General features: G+C 38.7%; 1 protein-coding gene across 5 annotated transcripts in view; it reads left to right on the top strand.

The window, feature by feature from the left end:
- Nucleotides 1-21,772, top strand: part of tnr (tenascin R (restrictin, janusin)) — a 218,856-nt gene that overhangs the window by 175,670 nt on the left and 21,414 nt on the right. For all 5 annotated transcript variants that reach the window (XM_088085470.1, XM_088085469.1, XM_088085468.1 and 2 more), the window contains 4 exons: nt 306-425; nt 4,200-4,343; nt 16,497-16,627; nt 21,202-21,334. In XM_088085470.1, coding sequence (XP_087941596.1) covers nt 306-425; nt 4,200-4,343; nt 16,497-16,627; nt 21,202-21,334 — 528 coding nt within the window. The remainder of the gene's footprint in view (nt 1-305; nt 426-4,199; nt 4,344-16,496; nt 16,628-21,201; nt 21,335-21,772) is intronic.

The raw sequence follows: 21,772 nt of genomic DNA, 5'->3' as shown, positions 1-21,772 counted from the left end.
TTATTGAAGCCAACTGGTTTTGATTCAGCTCTGGAAGTTGCAATGTTATTATGGAAATTGTGGAAAATAATATTTTGGTGATGAGCACAGTGTGAAGACATGTTGGTTTGATCAGGTTCTAAGTGTCAAGTTGACCAATCATATTGCCTGGTCGGAGCTACTTGTTGCATGATTGTCCATTGCTGTCACATTGCCAGATGTCACTGAAGATTTCTCCTGCAAACTGATAAATGAAAAAACCTCACTTCTTCTTGTTGTTTTTGTCATTACATTGGTCTTACACTTGTGTTTTATTGTAATTCTAGCGATGGACATGCCAGCAGAGTTGACCGCTCTCAACATCACTCCACAAGGAGCCCTGCTGAGGTGGAATCCACCTGTTTCCAGTGTTGATAACTATGTGCTGACACTCACACACAACCAGGGTGAGTAACCTTAACTGTCCAGATCAACTTTCTTTCATTCATTTGCTGTTAAGTAGAAAATGAATCACTGGATTGAGGTGACCAGCACCAGAGTACAAGAATAGGACCTATTCTTCCTATGTCTTCTGCACAGTTGCAAATAGTGAAAAATTAGGCTGATAATGTGTCTCACATCACCAATAAAGCAGTGCTGCTTATGTTCGCTACCAGTTCATATTGCACGACTGTGAATCTCATTTTTACACATCAGCTTTTTCATTGATGCTGTCGTCTGTACGTGTCATGTTTGTCTCATGATGCACTTTGTAACTTTGGTTATAAAAGGTGCTGCTTAGGTAAATATTTGCACTCCCATCTTGTTATTGAGAGCAGCTCTCTGCACAATGAACTGATGGAAATCTTATCAAAGCTCCGACTGCAGTGAAATCAGACTGCAGAGTCAGTGCGTAACGAGCAGATTTGTTTTAGGTCATTCAGGTGCAGCGTGTGATGATGTGTCAGGTACTATCAAGGTTTTCCCAATAAGAATGGAGATCAGCGTGATCCTTCAAGGCAATATGGATCCATTTGTCTTGCCTTCAGAACAGTTCATTATGCTCGGTTGAACTGTTAAGCCTTGACACAAACATTGCAGCTTTTACACAGCATACGTTTCTGATGCATCCCATGTATTCACTGTCTGACAGCCATATCCTGATAGTTGACAGATAGCCATATTGCTCGGCCCCTCAGAGCCAGTTTATAATTGGCTTTCTGAACCATGTGGACGACTGCCAAGTTACAGTAGGTAGGCCAGCCGCAGATAAAGCTACTTGACATACACAGAGAGAGTGCTGAAATCTGATAGTAAAACAAGTTTCAAAGGGTTTGATTAGGCTTGGGTGGTATCATGGTATTCTGAAATCCCAAAGATATGTTTTTCAATACGGTCATACATACAGGCGCTCCTCTTTCTATTAACCCTATTGTATGTAGTGCGCAGCATGCACCACTAGAGCTCAGTCCCGGTCTTTACTGGTAGAACAAGCAACTGAGCTGAAAGACACCGCGACACCTAGTGGTGGGGGGATAACTTACTGAACTGTAAACAGCTGGCGGTCAGCAACGGCAGAGAAAGATAGTGGGGAATAAGGGCATGTTTTTTACATCTAACTTGGTGAATTAAGGATTTATTTCAACCAACCGGAGCTGGTGATTGTTGGAACAGTGGACTCACTAACTAGATTACTAGCAAGAGCAACCAAGATGGCTTGGGTAAGTTTTATTTTGTTTCTGTTAAATTGAGTTTGAATAAAATGTGTTTTATGATGAGTAAAGAGGAAATTAAGCCTAGGTTTGATTTTTCAAAAAACACAAAAACATCATCCAGCATTTTCACTCATTTGCCTTTGCAAAGAAATGTCTTAAACTCACCAGTCCAATGTTTAACAGCACTTGTACTATTAATTTCTCCTGACTTTCTAAACTGGCTGCAGACAATGTTATGAGAGGCATATCGCTCAGTTACACAAACGACACCACTGACTAAGCCATGCCTAGATTTATCCAGAGGAATCTGTATCACTCAGCTCTCAGAGTCAGTGTGTACGTTACACCCTGACTGACTGGACTGCAGCCAGATCTCAGATACAGAGGCAGTATCTATATGCTGAACACATATTTGGAAAGCAGCCCCAGCCAGAAGCGCAATGTAAAGTCATGGACAAATTCCCTTGAGTGTCAGTGTATTAACTCAAGGTCAATAAATCTCATATTTCATCGAGTATTGTCCTGCATTACAAAATAGATTTTTATTGGCAACCAGGAACACCCACATAAAATCCAAACCACCATGTTATCTGTCAGTCAAACTTCATATAAAATAGATTAATTGTGTAGCACGGAGAAAAACATGGTTTGTTCACATCCTCACCAACATCATTGTCACTATGTGTACATGCATACTAATATTCTACTATTATTCTGAATAAGACACTTGAAATTTGTTACAGGTCATGTAAACAGCATATTGTGTTTGGATATTGCCCATTAGCCCCTTTGACATTTATGCAGCAGGTATATACATTTGATTTGGGTTTTTTTCAGCACTTTGCAACACACAGACTCTTGTCTGTTTACGGTTAGCTATGTGAGTTTTCATGGATGCATTGTGCACAAACCGACTCGCCAACAATTTGCAGGGCTGTGAGGTATAGATGCATGCCCAAAGAAGAGAGAAGGCCATATTAATGGTCAGAGGAAGAAACATACTCACTTAAAAACATTATGAAAGACTTGGATATCATTAGGTTTTTGGATATAATAGAAATAGTTTTAAACTTTATTTGTAAAGGATGTTTCATTCAGGGGGTGAAGCTCAAAGTTCTTTACAATGAGGAGAAAATTGTAGGAGGCGGCATATAGGAAGAACTGGTGAGCTTGAATAAAAGAACATGTGAGAGATAAAAACAAGGATGACATGAAGAATAAAACATATAGAAGATATGAATAACACAAAGGAAGACTGACAGTTATTAAAATGCAATACTGAATACATAAGTTTTCAGTGTTGTGCTTGCATCTCTCGTGGCCCTTGGTGCAGAGTTCTGTAATTTTGATGCATAGTTAGAAAAGGCTGAGCTGACAATTTTCTTATTTGTGTGAAAGTTTGTATTTCACAAAACTGCAGCAGAGGATCCAAGAGTCCTTGAATAATTGTAAAACCACAAAGAATTTGTAATGTAGACCAAACATTCAAGAGTCTTGTAAACAAGTAAATGAACATTAAAATCAATCCTAAAAAAACTGGGAGCTAGCACAGGTTGGCTACAACTGGGGTCATATGCTCACTCTGTTTTGTTTTAATTAAATCTGGCAGCAGAGTTCTGAATTGATTGTTTTTTTGTTCTGAATAAACAGTTTGTTTTGGAAGACCAGTGAAGAGAGCATAACAGTAATCCAATCTTCTTCAAAATAAACAACTGAACAACTTTTTACAGCATTGTTTTTTGGCATCTATGTGCAGAATATGGTAATGCTAACCTTTTCAAGAAGTTGGTTGAAAAAGAAAAAAGGTGTGTTTGCATGGTCAAACAAGTCTGCCGCTGCTGAAAACTTTGAAAGAAATTGAAGTATGTATGGTTGCATGTAAATGGGAGTATGAGATGGAATTGTTATTTTCATTTGCCATTCAAAATGCTTAGTAGAAATATTGTCTTACAACGGAATAAGAACGAAAACTGAATATTTTGTGCACATATAACATAGTCACTGTGGTTTTCACAAAAGTCAGATACTGAGTAGCAAGTTGAATTTTCAAGTTGATACAACTCTTGTCATTAGCACTATAAATTAAAACACAACAAGATCCTGTCACTGAGCCACTGAGACCACTGCAGGTATATTAAGTCTTGTTCATATTGCACAATTATTTTCTAACTTTGAACATTTTTCAGAGAGGATGCAGATTGCTAACTGAATGGTAATTTATTGGTATTCACCTGTTTTTAAATTAGGCTGACAGATGCATTAGTCATGAAAATACCTTAAACTGATTCTTGGAATACACAATTAGATAAGATCAGAGATGAGTTATGTTTTCTCAGTCTTGCATTTCATAGACAGTAAATTACAGAGAATTCATATTTGGGTGTGGAAGACATTTATAATGTGGTTTCACCAAAACCATATTTTCCTAATCTTAAGGAGCTTGAGTTACAATTTAATGAAGTCTGTTTAGACAAATCTAAAATCAGAAGATGCGTGCTTATAATATAAACCGTTTGTGTTTTGCAGTGACAGCTGATACGTTCCTTGTGGAGGGCAACAAGCAGGAGCACCAGCTGTCCAAACTAAAGCCAAGCACCACCTACTCTGTAGCCCTCTACGCCACCAAAGGACCCCTCACCAGCGGCACTGTCATCACCAACCTCCAAACACGTATGTGCTCATTTAATTCAGCTGGTGTCTGTCTAGTGGGCGCCGCAATGATTCAGTGGTTAGCACCGTCGCCTCGCAGCAGGACGCTCCTCCAGGCCTGACTGGAGCTGTTCTGTGAGGAATTTAAATGTTCTCCATTTGTGTCAGCTTCTTGTGGATGCTTGGCTTCATTCATACCAAAAAGTATGTATGTTAAGTAGGAGTTCTCCTGCTTTTGTTCTTGACTTAGGGCAATGGCTACATGCTGCTTCTTAAGTAGTTTGGATGAGTGAAATGTAGCCGATGGATTTCACTCAGGGGATTAATAAAGTGTAACGCAAACAACAGGAGTATGTCATACAATGAAAATATATCATGTACCATAAAAGTTAATGACCTCCCTCTACATGAGGCAGTTAAAATTGACAAACTGCATAATAACAGTTTACGATAACCATCATTCTTAAAGAGAATTAGTTTATTTTCTGTCTGCGTTTATATTTTAATCTAAATGTACTGACTAAGCCAGTGCATGGCCGGGTATCAACTCTAAGTGATAATCTAAGTGTTAATTATTTCTCCTACACATAACATAATTTCTCCAGTACCTACCTGTACCGTGACAATATCACAGGAGAAATTAGGTTCCTATTGTTGCTGATTTGATTACCAAAAGCATAAGTTCTAAAAGCGGTAGCTTCAGCGGTGCAAGGTGTTAAATCGCTGCCTTTTGAGATGCACTTGAAGTCTGCGTGATCAAGTGGACGGTGTTTCATGCGATATACATAGTTTGTACCTGTAGACACCCTAATAATTGCTTAGAAAAAGTGTAATATTTGTGGTATGATTAGCTGTAGAGAAATGTAATTTATCAACAATTTCAAGTTCCTAAAGTTCTTGTCTAGGAAATCACCCTCAGTGTTTATAACGTTTAGCTTGCACAACTCTAGAGGGATGCAAGTTTGCTTCAGAAAGGGCACAAGTAAAAATTCAAAAGGAGATGCATTATTATTCTGGGTTGCACAGCTTAGGTAGATTTTAGCTTGCACACAGTGTGCACTTATAAGTCTTTCCCTTTATCTTTGTGTAACACTCATTGCAGAGTCACATACTGTGTCACAGGGGTCAGTGCTCTGCTCGACATGGTCAAAGACACAAGCTGTCATGAGGATTAAACTCATGAACTCTCTGTTCAACTTTTGCCTGTTTTAACTCCCGGTGACCCACCTCTCCTATTATATTCACCTTTATCAGCTGCTCCATCGAGAGCAAAGTTAGGGGTGAAGGAATTGTTCCAGTTTAGCTGAGTTGCAGCTCTGTAAACTTTTTTTTTTCCTAGACTTCTTGCAGAAAAAAAATTCAGTCAGCAGAGGAGTTCATATCCCCCCGAGAGTAGCAGAGCTACCTGTCCTGCACTGCAGCAGAGACGCACTGCTCGAAACAGAAACAAACTCTGTCAAACTCTGACAACGTATGAGAGCAGGGCTGCAGAGACTTCAAAACATAAATGGGGCTCGGGAAAATTAGGTGTACCTACAACCACGTCAGTGCTGTATAGTAACTCATACATAAACAAATGTTCTTGGCAGTTTAAGGTGGTTCTAATTTGGAAACAGATGCTCTGCCTAGTTCGTCATGTACCTCAGCTACTCCAGAGAAAAAAACAACATGCATTTCTACCCCGGTTTGACTCTCTTATAAAAGAGATTTAGGATATTTCTGTGATTTGGAAAGCAGCATGGAGTGAGCAAAGACGACAAGCATTCTGTTTTGAAAACCATGTCTTATTGAATCAATCAAACGGTTGGGTGCTTGACTTTGTTGCTTTCCCTCTCAGAGCAAAATAGAGTAGAAAAGCCGCAAGTAGATTAAATGCTTCCATTAAAGAGGAGGGACATCTGCAGGAGCTCCACATTTGTTCTATTCAGAAATAGAACGATGTCTGTGAAAGTGTTACTGGCATAACGAAACATGCTGTGCATTTTTCAATCAACTATGGCATTAACAGTATTTCTATTATAAATGTTTATGTCATCCTTGAACAGGGCCTTCAAAAAAGGTAACACTCATATCTTTAAGTTCAATTCCGTACTGCTCTTTTACCTTTTTTAATTACGAACCTAAAAACAATAATGTAACAATGAGGGATAATCCCAAAACTTAATTAAGCGCTTCTCTTGAGAAAATACTTATTTAATGCTGTTTATATTCAAAGTGTCAGCCCTCTAGTTCATTTTCATACTGTAGTGAGAAAGTGCACTACACTGTTAAGTGCTCACACAGACACACGGATAGAGTCAGGGGATAGAGTCTTCCCCCTTGCAGGATTGATGATGACATGTCTCACCAGGGGGCGCCTTAGTCAACCTCAACTTCACAGGGAACTTCTGGTGTTGTTAATTATAGTTCCTAATTGAAATCTTAAAGTCTGTTTCAGTTCCACTCACACAGCTTGTTTTCTCAGGCGCTTCAGCTCCAGTGGAGAATATCACATTGTGAACTGGTTGAGAGGATCGGACCATCGATTGGTTTGGTCAGCTCTCCCACACCTATTGCTCAGCCACTGTCTCCCCACGCCTGCTGCTCTGTTTCTGTCCATCAGCCTTTTACTTTTTGAGTCTCAGTCTATCTACTGAACCACAGAGTTCAGAATTACTTGTGTGGACATCATTTTGAGGGAAAAGAGCGCAGCCAGTGAGAAAGTTTATCCATCCTTACTGATAATTAAGTGAAGTCAAGTGATGTATTTATAAAGCACATTTAAATAATAGTAAGTGCTTTACAGGAAAGCTTAAACTATAATCAATATTAAAGCAGTCATATTGTCCTTTTAATAATTAAGGGGACACAAACATTTAGGATGCACCTATAAATCAAGGATGGTCATTTTAATTCATTTCCATGTCCAAGTACTTGCATTAGATTATTAGTACTGAGAACAGTTTGGTCTCCTGGCGTGTTTAACGATAGCCTGCTGCTGTTAGCTTTTACCGGCTATCTTCCTGTGCCTCCCGTTTATTGCTCAGAGCAGCTCTGGTAAGTTCCAGGTTTCGGTCTGCTTGCTGAATCCCTCTCCTCCTCCTTGAACTTTCAGCAACATCAGTTTGACTTGACACCATTACCCACAAAGAAAAGTCTTATGTGAGAGACTGCGTTGTTGTTGAGACTGATAATGAGATTGGAAATATTGGTTGAAAGCCAAGGATATCCCCGAGAGCGGAGCAAAATACTGTGCATTGGAAAATGTCTCTTTATGCATTGGTATTCAGCCATATATCCTTCCCTGACAGTTAGAAAGCAGTTGTTAATTATGAGTGTAATTGTTTCTGGTCCATCTGGTGTATAGCAGCTGTGCAAATGCAAAGGCGTGGTGAGGTGAAGGGTTAGTGAAGGTTCCTGCTGACACCGTGGTCTCTCCACGTTTGCTGCACAAAGAGAAAGGATAGAGGAAAAAGCAGTAAGTCTGGCTGATATCAAAACGTGAGCATGGCTGCCTCAGCCATTTAGGTTTTTTGGGTGGAGTTTCTTTGTTGATTCCCAAGCCTCTTAACCACAGCTGAGAGTTGTTTTGTTGTCTGGCCTCCATGCCTCAAGAGTTCAACACAGAGTAAGACAGCTTGGCTCCCCATCGGCTGATATTTAAGCTATAGGGCTGGAAAATAAGGGATTTTGCCACGGGTGTCTCAATAAGCCTGTAGGCTGCAGCACCGGGACTTTCTTCCCCTCTGATGTGTCTGAGCCCACTTGCTGAGAAGTGCTTGGCAAGTTTTTGAAGCAGCAGAGATCCTTGCTGCGGGCAGCTTCACTGAGCTCTGCCTGATAGTTGTTCACCAAGCACTGAGATAGCTGCTATTACAGAAACATAATCTTGATTCTCCAGGCAGTTGAGGCATGTTTGACAGTTTAATGTACTTTTAAGAGGTTGTGTAATTATTTTATGGTAAAACACTTTGATACTTTTGCTAATATATTAAAATATTCTCTATAGTATACTGAAAGAAGTATTTATAGTATACGGTTTGTAAAATCGTGTGCTACTTCCATGATGAAACAACTAGAGATGTTAAAAATTGTTATAAATAAACTTGCAAAATATTTTCTTGACCTGAGCCATGGTGTTAGAAAGGTGTGATTCCACCTCAGTCTAAGCACTGTGAGAATTTCTTATTACAGACATATTGTTAATGTCTTTGCCAAATATGGTTGTCTTTTTGATTAAACTGTCAGTCAGTCTAAAACAAAATAAAACAAACATAGGCTTTAAATGTAAATTCTCTGAAATGGCATCTGTTGTACAAAGGCAGTCCAAATTTGATCTTGTGGAGAATGAATCAAGCAAAAATAAGCAGAAATAGATTTAGAAATCATTATCACAGAATTTACAACGTGAATTTTGTGTGTGTGTGTGTGTGTGTGTGTGTGTGTGTGTGTGTGTGTGTGTGTGTGTGTGTGTGTGTGTGTACATTTGAACTGTATTTCTGTGGTACAACATATTTTGCATTGTAAAGACGCTGGTTTTTAGCTATAAAAATTCTGACATAAGATGTCGCCCATCTCTTTAAATCTGGCAGTGGGGTACTGGTTGTGATCTGTAGGGATAGGATTATGACAAATTTCCTTAAATTTAAATTGAAAATAAAATGAGGGTTATGGCACACTTTCTGGAACTAGTAGTGAGTAAAACATTGGGGAAATTAGATTTTAGGCTGCAACTTGTGGAACATAATTATCTTCACTTGTAGAATTTAAATATGTTCATCTTTTGACTTTTGTAGCATCACCTACTACTTTTAAATTAATTTGAATTACCTTTTGTTTTCAATTACGGGGTTACATTTATAATAGATAGCCAGCTGTGGTTCAGGAGGTAGAGCAGGTTGTTTTGGAGGATAGGCGGTTCAACCTCTAGCTCCTTCAGTCCGCATTTTATGTTTGTTAAGTATCCTTAGGCAAGGTACTGGAATCAGATAGTGTTTGCCTACAGTGTATGGATGTGTGTGTGAATGTTAGAGATACATGATAATATCAGCATGTCATTGGTACCTGTAGATATTGGCTCTAAAATGAAATATCGGAATCAGCCAACATGCTCATTTCTGGCAATATCACGAACTGATATATGTATTTCTTGTACTGACAAGGTGATCATATACAAAAACATCAACCCTCAGCTGAAGTATTTTTCTAATTTTGCACAATGAATTAATATTACATATGTTGAAAATCATTGTATTTTATGTCTCCATCTGCTGGTGGGCCATTACAACAAAAGTATGCATGATATTGGTATCAATATCAGTTATTTGCCTAATGAGTTTATATAACAGCATATTGGATATCCACAAAAATCCAATATTTTGCATCCCTAGTGAATGTGAGTCTGTAATGTAAAAAGCCCTGAATGATTGGAAAACTAGAAAGGCTTAATATAAGTGCAAGTCCATGTATCAGTAAATGGCAACCTGTTGTAGCCCGTATGTTTGAACAAGGTGTCAGGTTGGAGGCAAGCTCTCGATGACGCATCTGAAGTCCCTTTTTCACTGCACAAAAAAACACTGATACTTTTTAGTATTTAATGGGGAAAAAATGCATTCATCCCTGGAACAAATGACTCAGCAGTAGTCACAGGTATTTAGCAGCTCCAGCTCTAATAGGCATTGACGGATATAGGACAACCCGCTGGACTCGCTGAAGGCCTTTGCACACTGATTATGTATGTTTTTCAGTCCAAAATTGTCGTCCATCTTAAAATAAATAAAACTTTACTTTGTTTTAGTCAGCTTTTAGAGAGAAGAAAATGCAGCAGCAGGATGCATCAGTGACAAAAAAGAGGTGCAGAGCGCACAGCATCTTTTCATAACTCAGACGACTCACTTTTAACAGGTCAGTAGTGATATTCAGGTAGATAATGATGACAAGGAGGTGGATGAGGACCGAATACAGACAAAGAGAGCAAAAGTGTGGAGACAGAGGAAAACAGTGTCTTGTGTCTCATATTGCAAATTTTCACAACAAATAGAACAATAAAATACATCAGACTCAGTGTGCAAGGTTTCGGTGCGTAATTTTTTATTAACATGCTGCCACAAAACACCATCAGTCTTTGTCTAAGGAGTGCTTGAATGACATTACAAATTTGGTCTGCACCAAGTTTGAGAGAAAGAGACTAAGTAAGTAAGAGATATAAAAAAAGAGGAAACACGGTAAAATTTTCACTGGTCTCTGTGCTGCTTTCTGCTGTTAACTAACCTGTTTTCTTGTCCGTCTTTGATGTCGAACGTGACACATCAGTGCAAAAAAAGAAAAGCATACTAGTCTACTGCAGAGCTGTGTACACGACCCCTGTCTAAAGGCAATGGGAAAACAATCTATGGCCAATTTTTAATGTGTTTTAGAAAACCAGCATGTGCTTATGTTGGTTGTTAGAGGGTATATGAGCTTGAGGACACACACAGTGAAAGGGGTTAGAGACACCTCCATGCTATAAATGAGCACTGGAAAAAAAAATCTGACGTTGGGGCATGGTCTGTGTTCTTAACTCAGCTTATAATAACTTCATTAAAAAGGTCACAACAATTGAAAAAAAAACCCGCTGTAGGCCAGTTGGAGAATTTAACAAGCTAGTTTTCTGAAGAAGAACATGGTGGGAGTGAAGTGCTCTCAAATGCAGAAGTTCAAAGCTATGCGATCATCATTACTGGTGGTTTGTTTGGCTCCTTTTGGCTCTTTGATATAACATGTTTCTGATCAAGGCTGTTGACTATTCTTAAAGGTAATTACACGGTGTAACAAGATAATGCAATCTGTGAGATTTATCCAAGAAAAATTTGGTTTAATTAGGTAAAGACTTCATGCATTCAAAGGAGTGAGCTATACATCATTCATGCAGAATCATTCACTCGCAATTTGGCATAGAGACGTGATATTCACTCCAAAAGAATAACTTCCGCTTGCTTCCTACAACAAATTACTGCTGCCCATGCTGCCCTTCCCATCTGCTGCTCTGTGTGTGTTTGTTTTTTTCTCCTTTTGTATTGTTTACACTGCGTGTTAATGAGACATTAGGCGAAGGCAAACCTATTCATCTCCATCCCATTGTTTAAACCTCTGCGTCTGAAGATGGAGCTTCAGAGGTGCCAGGAACTCAGACGACACCTGCTCACCTGCTCGGGTGCACTCCATGCAAAGGTTTAATTGGAGGGAGAGTGTCAGAGAGAACAGGACAAGGAGACACATTTAATAGGTGAACGAACAGAAAGAAAGAAAGAGTGTTTGTAGGCCGTCCATTTCTATGAAACGCCTCTTCCTTCTCTCATCTATCCCCCACACAAGCATAATGCAGCAACAGTGTTCATCAATCTGAGGGGAGGACAAGAACAAAGAGATAAACTCCGCTCACTCTCTGGCATATTGAGGCAGAATGGCAGTCTGTCAGATAAGGCGGTAAGAAGGAGGTGGACAAAGGAGGGGTGGGACAGAGTGAAACACAAATGGAGATAAGGAGGGGAGTGAAGGAGAGGAAAACCCCTGGATTGACGAGGGAATAGGAAGAAACAGACAAAAGAGGAGGAAAAGCAGGAATGAGATGCAGACAAGGTCAATAAAGATGCTAAGGTGCAGGAGAGGAGGAGAGGGGCACGTCAGCGCGGACTTTAGCACAATCTGTAATGTGCCGTGTTCATCTCAAAGCGCACTACTCAGCCTCTTAAAAGCTCTTTGTTCCCTCATTTTCCCTCTAGCTCTCTCTCTGTCCTTCTTCCTAAATCCCCCTGTCACACTTTGTGGATCTGCCTATCACTGTCTCCAAGCGAAGGCACCCCGCTACTTTCAGGAGGTTATCAAGGCGGGTACATGCTGTTAATTACCGAGCTGTCATTGATCTTTCCATATGTGCACACAGACAAGGATTTAAACGAGAGGAGACTGTGTGCTTGTGGATTTTCTTTGTGTTTGCAGTTGTGTGAGGTCTGGGTTCAATCTTGGGTCAGATGTTTAGCTGAAAGTTAAGGAGAAGTCCTCAGGAGACGTTAAAAGTTCAGGCTGTTTACAAAATCCCATGATAGTTTCACTACTGAGAAAAGAAAAAAAAGTAAGAAAAGTCAAACAGAGGGAATGACAGAAAAAGGCAGCCATGTAGTAGATATTTATTATCTTAAATTCACAGCGGTGATGTTGGATTGCACTGCACACAAAGCGCAGCACTTCATTTGTTTCAGGGCCCCTGCCTCCCTTATTCAGAGCGCTGTTAGGTGACTGGCTGACGCTGTGCTCCAGAGTCATGATGTAACTCCAGGAAACTGATTTTCCAAATAGAAGGTCATCTATTTTCTATCGTGTAGTAAAATGAGGTTAGAGCGTGTCAGTGCTTCCGCTGCCATGTCGGAAGTTCAGATATTGACTCAAAAAGGGGTGATGTAAGGTGGGGAAAGTGAGGTGAGTCTCCTTGTGATGTGGTTAAGGTATCAAGACAAGGACTATAATCAGGCCTTGTTTAAAGCCCGGATGGTGTGATGTAATGTGCCGAAAAACTTGGGTGGGCTTGCTGATCAAGGGCTTGAACGCTTTAGAGGCTGTGATACTCCAACTAAACATGGTAATGTGTCTCTTCTCACTCAGTGTGGGAATTTAGGATTACTGACACAGAGGTTTTTCCCACCTCATGCAGTACATTTACAGTATATGTGCAAGAATGTCCCATTGTTAATCTGTTCTGATTTACCTGTGCTTTCTATTTCCTATCTTTTATTTGCTTAGAATAAGTGTAAATAATAAGGAATCTTCCCATCATAATATATAGAATGTGAAACATTCCTTTTTTTGTTTTATTGCACTCATCTACATGTTTAGTTTCCAGCTTTCGTTTTTATAGAGGACCAAATTACCGAGCTTGTCATTGGATTTCATGTATTAAAGGATAAGTCTGGCAATATTTTTCTCATAATCAACAAATTCAGTGAAAAGACCAAAAGCTAATATTCTATTTATTCTACTGACAAGAATTGTTGCATGTGTAGCCAAAGTCTAATATAACTCATTCCTTTGTGTCACAGACCTGCATTGTTGTCAAAACACTATAATCACCTCAATGAGGCGATGTGGTTTTTGTGGCCTTAAATGCCTTATTCATAGCAGCTTTTTCTTTTTTTCCCCTTTTTTTAAAAAATGAAAAATTGCAGAAATAGTTTTGATGCTGTCTTGAATTCAGAGTGGGTTATGCTGAGTATTCAGTGTTTTCCACAAAACTAATATCTGTTGGTGTTGGTGGGGTGGTTGGTAGAGTATTTGCTCTGGATGAAGAGAAGGCTGAAGTATGTCAGGAGTGACAATGAACCAAGACGTCTGAGTGGGTTCATGTGACGTAACCCATGGTGACTTTATATATGCAGGATATGAACGTATTTCTCTTTATTATTAGTGTTGTTCAGCACTTGTACATTTAAGATGTGATGGTTGGTCTTTGTGTTAATTATCCTGCCTCTGCTGTGAATGGACGGCCTTGTAACGTTTTACCCATAATCCAAGTTTTTCAACTCTTTGCGCTCAGTAAAATTGTAGTTTATATAAATATGTGTCGCTTCCATAGCACAGTATTTGAAAAAAACACCAGCCTCAGGAAAAATAAACGAACTGGTAGACACAACCTGTAAGGATGGGGAGGTCAGAAAGTGTGTGTGTGCTCCCGTCACACTGTATACTGTCACACTATCAAAAGGAGCCTAGTAATTCCATTAAGAAGCCTAAAGAAATACTGAGATATAGGCTACATTGTTGCGCACATGGTTTACACGGTCTCTTCAACAGATTTGTTAACAGTAAGAAAAAATATGTTACTAACATCAGCCTAACCCTTTGAATCTTGATTCAAACTGGCAGAATCACACTTGTGCTTCAAGTGGCAGAAACATCTAAATAAAGAGATCCTTTCAACATGACCTTCAGCAGAACTGGCATAACATTTGTCTAGTTTATTTAATCTCAGCAAGTGAGGTTTTATTAAGACGTTGGGTCAGTTCCACTTGGCTGCATCTATTGCTGGCTCTGTCCAGAGAGAGAAAACCTGGCCAAGGCAGCACAACAGGCCAGTCAACCTCAGAGGAAGGTCCAGTGGTATTGAGTTGCTCTGCTTTAGTGCAGCCAGGGAGCTCCAAACAGGTGTGCTTTGATATTCTGAGTTTGTAAAGACAGAAAATTTCCCATTTTTGCGAAGAGATTGCACTTTAACATTGGGATTCTCAGTGGAGTGCTAAACCCAAAATCTGATGAGCAAGAGGTAGCACATTCCAAATTTTCACATCAAAATACCAAAATACTCGCATTTCAGTTGTTTAATTGGCCCACATCAATGGCACTTATTCAGTTCAGTAATATGCACAAGGGCAGAGTCAATATTGAATCTGTATACTCCAAACACTCTCAAAAAGGCTCTGTGCTGAAATGCGTAGGTGTTTTTTTTATTTTGATGGGAGCCAATTAAACAAGTGAAATGTGAGTATTTTGTTCTCCTTGACTTGGAGGTGAATTTTGGCATGTGCTACCTCTTCACATTTTTTGGAAAATGCTCAGATGTTTGTACCACCGTGCAGATTATCTGTGGGTCAGTTTTGGGTCTGATTGCAGGGTTGTTAATTTTTATATCTTTAAGGCCCACATTTTACTGGCTGCTGATAGAAATACATGAATGTCTCCCCTGATAGCGAGTCAGCCGCAGCTTGTCTTTAGTAACTATAAGATTATCTCAAGCCTGCAGGACATCAAACCTTGAGTTCAGTTTGTTGCCATATATAAAAGATAATTTATTCAATAAAATACTTGATGCCCTGCAGGTTCTTAACTTGGAAGATAATAAATAATTCAATAAATACTACAATGACCTCAAAAAGGGAATATAATGTAACTGTAATATTAATTTTTAACACAGTTTATACATATTGTGAAAGTGCACTATTTCTAATTTTGCTGTGCAGATTATTCCAAAATGTGTGTGTGTGTGTGTGTGTGTGTGTGTGTGTGTGTTTAACAGTTTTCTTACTGTCTTTCACAATGTGTTTAATTTGATTTTTCAAATAGCTCAAATTGACAACATAGCAATATTTGGTCAGTACAGTAGTGACAAAACAAAAGAGTGAGTAATGAGTAAAATAGAGTAAAATAAACAGACTAAGACTAAGTGAAAAAAGTAATAAGATTAAAAAACATGAGCAAAAGTGTATTAGGAAAAAAACTAACATAAAATACTAAAACATTATTGCTGTTGATCAAACAACTGTCTATCACGTCACAGTTGAGTGTCCCTAAAACGCAGCAGTTTTCTTTTTTTCATCACCCGTAGCCTGTTGCACAAAATAGTTTTCTCCTTAAGTATGACACTTAAGGCCTAGCTTCTCCTTAACTGAGGGACTTACTTATGGATGTTGCATAGATCCCTTACACAGTTTCCTTAGTAAAGTAAAAATGTTAAGGTTTTTAATGTGCTGAAAGAGACTGTGTTTGCTTGCACTTGTGTCTGTGATACCTGTTATCGCCTCGCCTAATATCATCTCACAAAATTGGCCTATAAGTAGTTTAAAAGAATGTCAGAAGAACAAAAGACAAGAAAAGCACATTGGTCTGAGGAGGAACAACATACATCTGGAGGAATGCATTAAAAGAGAGCTGGCTGATTTTTTTCTTTTTCATTGTTGCAAACTAATTTGACATCAATGTTGATTTTGCTGTGAACAAATAGATGTTCATATTGCATGAGTGTGTATATGTAGAAGAGCATAGCTGATAAATTGACCACTGCTGGTCAATCGCTCATTGTTCATGAGCGATTGACCAGCATATCTGTTGGATGAAAACACCATTGTCAGGATGCATTCATTTTTCTCAATCATTACAATAAACTCGGTCAGAGATGTCTTAGGCTTTTACCTTACTTTGGTTGCTAAAGCAGGTTAGAGCAGTCGTTTAACTAAATTTTAAGGTGTTTTGTGCAACTCAGTCCACAAATGAGCACCTAAAAAGCTGAAACACCACTATTAAAAATTAAAACAGCCCTAATTTGCAAAAGTGGATGAATAAGTTAACACCTCTGACATCATTTGTGAATCACAGTACGCTGTGAATGTGGAAAATATCCCACAAACCTTCCTTCTTTTGCGCTAAATTAATATTTTTCTCTCTTTCTGGCAGCCATGGACGCACCCCTGAATCTGACGGCCAGTGAAGTGAATCACCGCAGTGCTCTCATCTCCTGGCAACCACCGATCACGGAAATTGACAACTACATGCTCACCTACAAGTCAACCGACGGCAGCCGCAAAGTATGTAACACACATGGCTCAACTCTTTGGTCTAAACTCTGTTTCTTACACACATGCACAGACATATACTGTTTATATCCTATATACTGATATTTTCTGTATGTTAACATTTATTTGCAACTAAAATATGTTTCTTTTTTGACTCAAATGCTGTTGAGTATCCGTGCAACAGTTGCAAACGTGTCAGAGAGAAAAGCCGTACTTTTAAATCCACACACCTTAAAATAGAAACTTAATTCTGCAGATATTGGAGAACATTTTGAAACGCAGTCTTGGATTTCTGCAAGGTAGAAAATGTTCCCAATTTAATCAAGTTATTATAACTGAGTCAAACAATGTTCAGGAAAAGATAATTTATGCAGAATCACAACTTTATGACAAGCGCTTCAAAATCCCAATTTTATCTTTCAATCATGTAATCCCTGGATGTGGAGCGTGCAAGCGTTTGGGGACACACAAACCCACATACTGACACATGCACACACACACACACACAAGGGAACTGCGCAGAGAAATTGCCTGTCTAATAGAGATATTACTTTAATGTGTCTCAGTAGAGACATTGTTTATTTTGATTAAACTTTTGATGTGGCTGAGAAATGGCAATAAAGCACATTTGTAAGAGCTGTGTGGAACGCACCATGTCTGTTAACAAATTGATTTGCATCATATCCCATGATGCCCTGCAAAACACGCCCTTTTATTGTCAATTAGGTGTCTTACACACAAGCACACACACGTAACCGGAACACAGACTGTCCCCTTCAGTGCCCCTCAGTAGTGTCCTGCTCTTGTAAAGGAGCAGTCAAATGAAACACACACATCCATACTCTCTCTCTCTCTCACACACACACACACACACACACTCTGACTTTGAATGTGTGGCACTGCTCTGTGGTTAACCATCAGGTGTCACTCATGCACAAAGAATGTAACGATTGCAATCAGATTATCACTTTTTTAAAAATTTCATTTCCATGTTTTCAGTGCAAACAGACTTTTATCAACATTGTTCTAAAATTGATCACTTTCTTGATGTTGATTCCATGCTTTGCCTTTTAACCCTTTTTTCAGCATCAGTGGTTTGTTTCTTAAAGCACATATGTCTAGAAATATTAAGACTGTTACATACAAGTGATACTAAATCAACATTTTATATACCATCTCCAAGACTCTGCATACATTTTCACCTTGAGTTGTGTGGAAATTACATTTTTCATAATTGGAACTGGACTGAAATTGAAACTAATCTATGTTTTCTTCAAAGCCACCTGAATCCACTTACAAAAACAGTAATTTTACCTCGGTGAACACAGGAGCTGCTGGTCAACCGCTGCCTCAGTCAGTTTGAAACTCCAGAGTCTCACAATAACACTAACTAACTAACCAAATGAGGCAGCGGTAGACCAGTATTACCTGTGCTCTGAAAGTAAGATTATGGTTTTTGTGAATGGAAATTGGTTATAAACAGATCATAGATACGTTTTAGTTTTCAGTTAAGTTCTTTGCCATAAAGAGCTGTCTGACAGCAGGGTAAAGCAGTGGTTTTGTTTTTAATTCAGCATACATTTCAAACTGGAGCTGATACTCCTGCATGCTTCTCCAAACTGAGGCCATGCCAATTATGCCATTATGAATAAGTACCTCATACAACACCACTTCAAAAGTTCCTTAAATTCCTCCCTTTGTGTTTTCCCTCATTGTTTACATGAAGTAGTTTCCATTAAACTGAATAATTAAACATCAGTTATCTTAGAAAGAAAGGCAAAAATCTGAAAGATCTTGCAAGTTGGAATTTGAAAATCAGTTTCATCTTTCATTCTTGTTGCCTCTTTTATCGACGTTCCTTTAGATTTTATTCAAACCTTCGTTCACAGCAGGGAGGTGCCTCAACAAGTGCCACAGTCTGAATTCATATCGTTCAAAAAGAGATGAGTCTTATCACTCAGTCATGCTCAGAGCAAAAATGGTTGCTGCGGCAGGAGATTGAAGTACTTATTGTGAGATTTTCCTGTGGTTGTCTCTCCTTGAGGTCTGGCACGGCTGAAAATATGTGGCAGTATTACCCCAGCTGTAATCTCCCCTCATATTGGTGGGCCTTACAGCTGTTCAGCCAGCTTTCCGTCTTACAGAGATAATGGACTTTTGTGAATTACTCAAAGTAGCTGTGAGATTAATTTCTTATCTGATTAACATTTACTTAACAGTTTGTAAATGCATGTATCACTGTGCCTGGAGTAATAAAGATCTCTCCATTCAAACTAACACATGGACAGCTACATATCCAACAAACACCCAACCACACAAAAATACATACACAATGGATAGCCAGCAAATGAAAATAATATAAACACTTTTCACTTGCAATAAAAGTCTTATATTGACCCTGAAAACCTGGTGGGAATATGTCAGCTCCTCAGAGAACCAATTTACCAGCTGCTTCTCTGCATTATTCACATAGACACATTGCATGGAAATGTGTGATTTTTCTCCAAATTGGCTGAATATTTCATTTTTACTTGTTCATATTTAATGTGTATCCAGGGCGAACTGTAACACACATGCACACAAATACATGTGTAGAAAAGTTTCTGTTCATCATTTGAGTGTCTCTCCAGTGGATTTATGTTTCATCAAAGAAACCGATGTCACAAAAAAATACTCGGTCAAGCGTCCTGGCTCCTTGAGACAGACTCAGTGAAAGAAGATCTAAAAAAAACCAAAACAAAAGGAAGTAACTGCGATGTACCGTCATGACTTCTTTACCAAAAATAGAAGTATTTGTTTCCTGATTGCTTAGCAGCTTCACGGCTTGGCTGTCCGATTAAAGTCTTTTATCTTGTTCTCTCTGTGTAGTTGCCCCCTCTTCTCCTCCCCTTCTGTCTTTTCTTTTGCTCAGTCAGTTTTCACATTTGAAAACACAAGCAGCCAGATACGTAGTACAGTCAGTCAAAGGGTAACTTCTACTACTTTGTTAGTTTTTATTTCTGTCGCACGGCTGTTGGAATCACTTTCTTGAGTCAAATATAAATAAGATAGTAAAAAAATGATGAAATTACTATTTGAATGTGTAGTTTTTAATGTAGTTTATTTTTTTCTGAACGTCTTGGTAAATCTAGTCCTCCTGGCCTATCTGCATGTGAAAACAAAATGCTTTTGTCACAGCTGATGAAAATAAACTAAACAGCTTCCTCAGCTGAGCTGCATACACGAGTTGCTCTCACCACCAAGTGTTCATCAGAACTGATGAGAAAAATCTGACATACTGGATGCTACAAAAGTTAAATCCAGGGTCAGTGACGTTGTATGCATCAAAACACTACTTAAATTACATATTATTTGGATTGCTCTAAGTGAGAGACGTACTTTTTTTTTGCCCTAAAATTAACGTCAACGATCTAGCTGTTCAAACAATGGGTCCAATACAATCATATCCCATTTAGAAGATGTGTAATCCAGGCTTTAACTGGACTTTGTAAATGAAAATTCCTTTATGATAAATCCAGCATTAAATGTCTTAAGTAATTATTTATCCATTTTTCCGTGTTGAAAACAGTTGTTGTCGTTAGCTATCCACAAGCCATCTATGATGCCTCAGTCTGTCGAGAGATCAGAAGCTGTGTTTATGACAGTCTGGCAGCTCTGGTCTCACTTTTCTGCATTTCCCAAAGGAAATAATTCATTTCTCAGAAAGCTATCAACTGTTGGTAATTCCAGCTGTTTTGGGGTAATGTTGAAATGCCTTCCAGACAATGCGTAACAACCAGGCTAATAGTGGCATTGGCAATGCATAAGCCTGGGTATACAACGTAAAGATATATAGTTGGTATCAAATATTTGGAAAATTTAAGCATTACAAATTTAAATATATTTAATTATTTTTTAAAAAAATGACTGAAATTCAAATTGCATGATAGAAAAGGACTGACAGCTATACTGTGTCATGTCAAACATCCAATACGCCACTTACAAAAGAACATTGGTTACATCAATTAAAGTCCTTCCTTACACTTTTAAATAACAAATGTATGTGGAGAAAATCTAAATGATTTTTACACTTAAAGGAACTGCGACAAGACATTTTGAAATGTAATTTTATTTAATATTTTTTTATGTGATAAGTAAACTTAAACTCTACTACCTCAGTACAGTTTTGAAATGACCTAATAATTATTTTCCTATTCTTTGAAATGAAACTCATCTGATTGTTTTGCAAGTTTGGTATTATATTGTACGACTGGAACACAAAGCAAGCTGCTGTGTGTTTCCTGAAGAAAAAATAGCTTGAAGGTTTCTTTGAAAACTCACAAGCTCATTTCAGTGTTCTATCAGTGACCTGTGGGGATTCTAATATAATTAGGTTTTTTACCCTGAGGTTTATACTGAACACACACAAATACTATTGCTGCTGTACAAGGAAATGTCTTTATCTAATATATTTAAACTTGTATGTGACTGAATGTGGTCCTGTGTGTCTGTGTGTCTGTGTGTCTCTGTGTCTCTGTGTGTGTGTGTGTGTGTGTGTGTGTGTGTGTGTGTGTGTGTGTGTGTGTGTGTGTGTGTGTGTGTATTAGGAGCTGATTCTGGATGCAGAGGACACGTGGATTCGACTGGAGGGACTGGCTGAGACCACAGAGTACACTGTCAAGCTCCAGGCTGCAAGAGGACTTGACACCAGTGCTGTTGTCTCCACTACCTTCACCACAGGTACAGTAAACACACACACACACACACACACACACACACACACACACACACACACACACACACACACACACAATGTATTTGTATTCTTTGGTTTGATTTTGGGGTGAGATTGTAACAGGGTGAGTTTTCTTGGTCAGACAGATTTTTTTCCCCCTTTTTGCACAGCATTTCACATTACAGTCACCATAACAAAGGTGCACAATAATAAGTTCCAAAAGTCAGACACAATTTTCGTCTCATATCCCTGTAGCATAGTGAAGGAGACTTCCCATTAGGCTGCACCTGCTGGTGGCTGTCTAAAATCCCAGAGCTGAATAGAGTGTGCTCTAATCTTCAATGTGCCCGCTGTGTAAATGATGCCAGATCTGTCATTCAAATAAGGATTAAGAGAGGGGATGGGAATTCGTTTTTAATCATGGATCGCAATAAAAAAAAAAC

The sequence above is a fragment of the Plectropomus leopardus genome, chromosome 12 (assembly GCF_026936395.1).
Source record: "Plectropomus leopardus strain MGB_pleo_1.0 chromosome 12, ASM2693639v1, whole genome shotgun sequence".
In the NCBI taxonomy this organism is placed as follows: domain Eukaryota; kingdom Metazoa; phylum Chordata; class Actinopteri; order Perciformes; family Serranidae; genus Plectropomus; species Plectropomus leopardus.
Note: the sequence above shows the minus strand (reverse complement) of the source record. Positions and strands in the feature narration are given on the sequence as shown.